The sequence below is a fragment of the Saccoglossus kowalevskii genome, chromosome 5 (genome assembly GCF_978046115.1).
Source record: "Saccoglossus kowalevskii chromosome 5, keSacKowa6.1, whole genome shotgun sequence".
NCBI lineage: Eukaryota > Metazoa > Hemichordata > Enteropneusta > Harrimaniidae > Saccoglossus > Saccoglossus kowalevskii.
The window spans coordinates 11,976,253-11,981,329 of NC_140645.1; the positions used below are offsets into that span (position 1 = coordinate 11,976,253).

The 5,077-nt window shown below is 32.9% G+C and overlaps 1 protein-coding gene across 1 annotated transcript; it reads left to right on the forward strand.

Moving 5' to 3' along the window:
- Positions 1–878: 878 nt before the first annotated feature.
- On the forward strand, positions 879–4,832 carry LOC144350778 (uncharacterized). Its single transcript, XM_078008849.2, has 4 exons — positions 879–953; positions 2,538–2,866; positions 3,268–3,357; positions 3,718–4,832. The coding sequence occupies exons 2-4, from the start codon at positions 2,543–2,545 to the stop codon at positions 3,892–3,894; spliced, it is 591 nt and encodes a 196-aa protein (XP_077864975.2). The 5' UTR covers positions 879–953; positions 2,538–2,542; the 3' UTR covers positions 3,895–4,832.
- Positions 4,833–5,077: the final 245 nt, after the last annotated feature.

The following is a 5,077-nucleotide window of genomic DNA, read 5'->3' on the forward strand; positions in this document are numbered from 1 at the left end:
TGAACTGAACAAGCATCATAGATAATAGACACTGCAGTAAAATAATTTTTCATTATAACGAACAGCTATAGACGACCTTTCATTACTTGTCTCATAAAAGCGTACTTTGTCAGTTTAAAATCTCTGTTTACCCGGAATTGAATTGACCATTGCACCCATCTCTTTGTCGTGACCTCATAAATAAACGTACCATTTGTGCTTCACTTGTAGATCGTTTATTGTAAGTGAAGGAAACAAATTATCTTCTTCGACCAACAATTTTCGACCTTGACATCAGACTTAATTGTAATAGTCTCTAGTTCACTTTGAAAAATTCACATGCATTGCCCTATAAGGTGCCAGTTTTATTTCATTCCATAAATGAATTTTGTTAACAAGATTATTCCAGTCTCAAAAGAAGTATGTTTTGTTCACCTTGTCACGTGAATGATCGTTTTTATATACACTCTGTTAATTAACATTTATTTTTATTATTTTGTCATAAGTGAATCTTTTAAATACTTTAAAATATAGTGTTCAAAAAGAAAGATTTTTGACAATTTTCCACGGAATGTTTACTGACACCCCTGTGCCGATAATGGTTTCGTTGACATCAGCGCAATTCAAAAACAGAACAAAAATGTATTATGCTGGTAGTAAATGGTGGTACTTCTGAAATGTTATCAAACTATAATAAATTGTTTTTCAGCATTTAATGTTTTTATTTTAATATATAAATATATTAATTACTTGTTGTTTTATTTCGACTATTATAAACATAATCTGACAGGGAACTTATCGATATAGCCAACTCATTTTGCCAGACAAAGAGGCAAGGATTAAAGCATAACAAAAATGCTAAAAATATTTAAGTGATGACGCATAGTAGTCATATTGCGTACACATAGGTAGCACTGTGAAACAAACATTAACTGGGCTTGCAAGGTTTGACTGTTTCCAGGGCAATAATACAGGTTTGACTTGTTTCATTTAATCTAAGACTTGTTTTAAATATGTATGTGGTTTCACTATTGGTTGCCATGTCTGTATTCATTTCGTAGGCATGTCCATCAGCATCCGAATCAGTGAGTTGAATTATTTGCACATATTGAAAAAACGGGGTCGTATTCATGAACACACCCTGGATATTTTGATCAAATACTAGATAAAAATTATACATGACAAGGACAGCACGTGAAGCCCATTGGCTTATAGATTTTTCACTTGAGTCTTATATTTGTCTTTCTATCTTACCTTGTTCCCACATTTGATTGTCATACGGTACTAATCTCACAGCTTTCCCGAGAGTCACTATTTCATGCTTTATCATAACCGTCCTTCGAATATCCCAATAGCGGTAACTGAATACATCACTCAATGTTCCATTTGAACTGTATTCCGTATTTTCCAAAACAAATCGAGGAGATACATTCATACATTCAGACCCATGTTAACCCACTATGAACCTATTTATTTTCATCCCAGTGGGCGAACACAGCTTCAACAATAGCAAATAACTAATGTATCGACCTTTAAAAAGGCAAACATTTCTTGCTTACACCAACTGAACTGAACATGCATCAGAGGTATTTGACACTGCAGTAAAATAATTTTTCATTATAACGAACAGCTCTAACATACATTCCATTACTTGTCTCATAAGAGCGCACTTTGTCAGTTTAAAATCTCTGTTTACCCGAATTGAATTGACCATTGCACCCAGCTCTTTGTCGTGACCTCATAAATAAACGTAATATTTGTGCTGCTCTTGTAGATCGCCCATTGTAAACAAACACATTATCTTCATCGACCAACAACTTTCGACCTTGACATCTGACATAATTGTAATAGTCTCTAGCTCACTTTGAAAAAATCACATGCATTGCCCTATAAGGTGCCAGTTTTATTCATTTAATAAAATTGTTGCTCTTTTAATAAGGCAATGATGGCGTTCTCCATATATTTATTTATTTATGCAACCAGTATAACATAGAAATAAACTTGCGTTCGTTTGTTTGTTTGTAGATAGAAAAAATGTCAAACTAAAATCAGCCAACCCCAAATTCGATCAGTTCGCGTCATGCTGAAAATATGCGTCCTGTGCAGTAACATTTGGTTCGTACCTGGAAATACAGAAGCCACTATCGGTATTAAATATAAAGAGCATTACTCGCATAGAACGAATCAGCTTGATCCCGCCCAACCTTGTTCTAAAAAATGCAATTAGCATTGGAAAATATATAACATTCAACAACATTGAATTTAGATAAAACTTAAATAAATATTAATTATGTCTTCGCCTCAACAGAACAAAGTTGACTAAAATATGTTTGTGTCTAACTATGATTGGTTGAACTGTCCATGAGCATGTCAGTAATAGATAGAAAATTCCAGACATGATAAAATCATGGAGGACAAGATAGGCTCTTGCAATACTAATTTTTCTCGAGTATATATTTACTGCGTCTGTTACTAAAGACATTCCGAGCCTGCTGTTGAATGTTGTGATGCTTTATTCTTTTTCTCGTATTAACTAATATTTATCTATTCATTTCCAGGAACTATGTTTGCATCACTTTCATTGTGCGGTCTGATCATGATGACAGTTACATCAATTGCTCAACATCACCCTGGAAACCCTGCTAATGGCACTTGCACGGATGGTAATGCAGTCATGTACGACAATGGAGTATGGCATGTTGTGTGCACTGAAGAGTTCACCTGCCCACTTCACATAGAAGAAATTGAAAATACAATTGAAGGGAAAAATGTTTCTTTTCACGGAGCATATTATTTGGGGAATACAGCATTCATACCTGGTACCCGTCACTATGAGTTTGACGCAATACTCGCATCACGAATTGACTCAATTAAAAAGAATGATATAGTATGTTGTTTCGTGTCAATCTGTATATTTGTAACACGCAATCAGAAATATAATGTTGCTAATTCAAGTCAAACATGTTTGACACAACTAATGATTAGTATGTTTAGGGAAATTTTACTTTAACTGGTCATATTTCGATATTCCAATATGTGCATTTGTGAACAATAGCAACTTAGTGATTTCTGATAGGCAGTTTTTGTTATTGTGTGATAAAACAATTATTTCCACTTAGGACTATTTGGTCAAATCGAGTACTAAACCAGACCTCACGACATGTATTGTCCTTAATAATAATAGAAACTTCTAAAAAGGGAAATTTACTGTGTGGCCTCACAAGACTGTTATTATTATTCTGTATTATATTAACTAAAAACAATGTATATATCGACATTATTTTACAGGGAACTTTAGCGGTACCAACCGACAATTGTCAACTATGTGAGATTGATTTAATAGAAGATGCATGGGTCAAATTTGTTTGTAAAATTGTGGTGAGTATCTTGCCACGATTATTTGTATATCAACATACACTACAAAAATCTTACTGAAAAAGCTGATTAGCTAGCATTTGAGGTAAATAAATGATATAATAATATAATTTCAATGATACAATTATAAAACATGTTTGATGTGGTATGGTTTGTATTTACTTCATTAATTACGAATATATAATTCCATATTTCACACTAAATAAACTAGAACCACTGAAAAACTTATTGTTTGGATTTGATAACAATACTACCTGAAAAACGCAAATTGATTTTGAAAATTCTTTGGGGAAATAGTCATATGTCTCTACATGTTATTACGTTTCAACATTGACTGCTCTGATTCCTTTTGTTTTCATATAGGATTGCCCACCAGCCATCGCCGAGCAAGTAGAGTTAAAAGCGTCACTTCCTGAAAAACTATCAACGCGTGATAAAATCTGTTTCACTCGCAGAAATGATGAGTATACCATCTATACCTGTGAATTTTGCTCTGATGATCCTAATTTTGCTGATAATGTAATTCAAGCTAGTACATAAAAAAATTGAATCAGTTATTTCTGTGGCAGTTACCAATAGTTAAGTTCTTTTAATTGTGTAGTGTTGGGTACTTTGTCATTATCGACCACGCGACCACTTCCATCAACGTAAATTATATTAGCTTCGAGATGTACTCTTTTCGAATATAAATCTAAGTTCATTTGACGTGTGCACAAAATTATATATGAAACCGCTTGAATAAATTGAAATAGAGGTTTCAATTTTGTCAACCCGACTGACAATCAATACAAGTCTTCACGCCGTACACATCGGCAGCTGAATATTTAAGATGGGAATTTATTTTATATTATCTGTATCTATATAGTGATCAGGCAAGTGGAACACTGATTCTCAAATATTAAATATGTAATATAATCATCGATGAGAAGGTTGAAATCTATAGGCAGTAAAGTGTTATTCATTGTCTTAGATCAAATGTACTGTCATTATTTTGTAGTTACTTGTACGCCACCATATTTTATGAATATATCTATAATAGCATGAACGGAAATAATAATCAACCTGTAAAATACATGTATCGGGTAGTTAGCTTAAAATGTCGATAACTGTGCGATAAATGATGTGATTATGACATTATACTGCATTTGTAGTAGTTGTTAATTGTGATGTGGATTTCCCATTTATTATTTTTGGCCATGTTGTTGTAACAGTTTACAATATCCAGATAAAACAAGTGAAACAGTTTACGCTCTCATTATAGATGTAGGTGTAATAGTCTCCATTCATATGAAAGTAGAATTATTCACAATCTAGATTATATAAAAAATAGTTGCGTACAGCCTCAAAATGATCTAAAATCATAAATATATGTGTATTGGTTTACCTACCTCTCTTGCATCCAAAGGTGGTGGGTTACAGAAATAAACGTGTAGTATGAATATGAATACATGTGAATTAGATTACATTGTTTACAAAGACACGGGTTTAGTCGTTTGTAATCTATAAGTGAATACAACTGAAATGGTTATCATATAATAGTTTGACTATTACTTAAAAAAAACAATTATCAATTTTCATTTACTATGTAAATACCAGACTAGGTTATGATAAATACGACGCAATAACAATCGGTTACATTATTAGTGCTCTGACAATACAGTTGCGAATATAACCAAGGCAATGTAATGCAAATTACCTAAGAACCACATTGTCAACATACTTA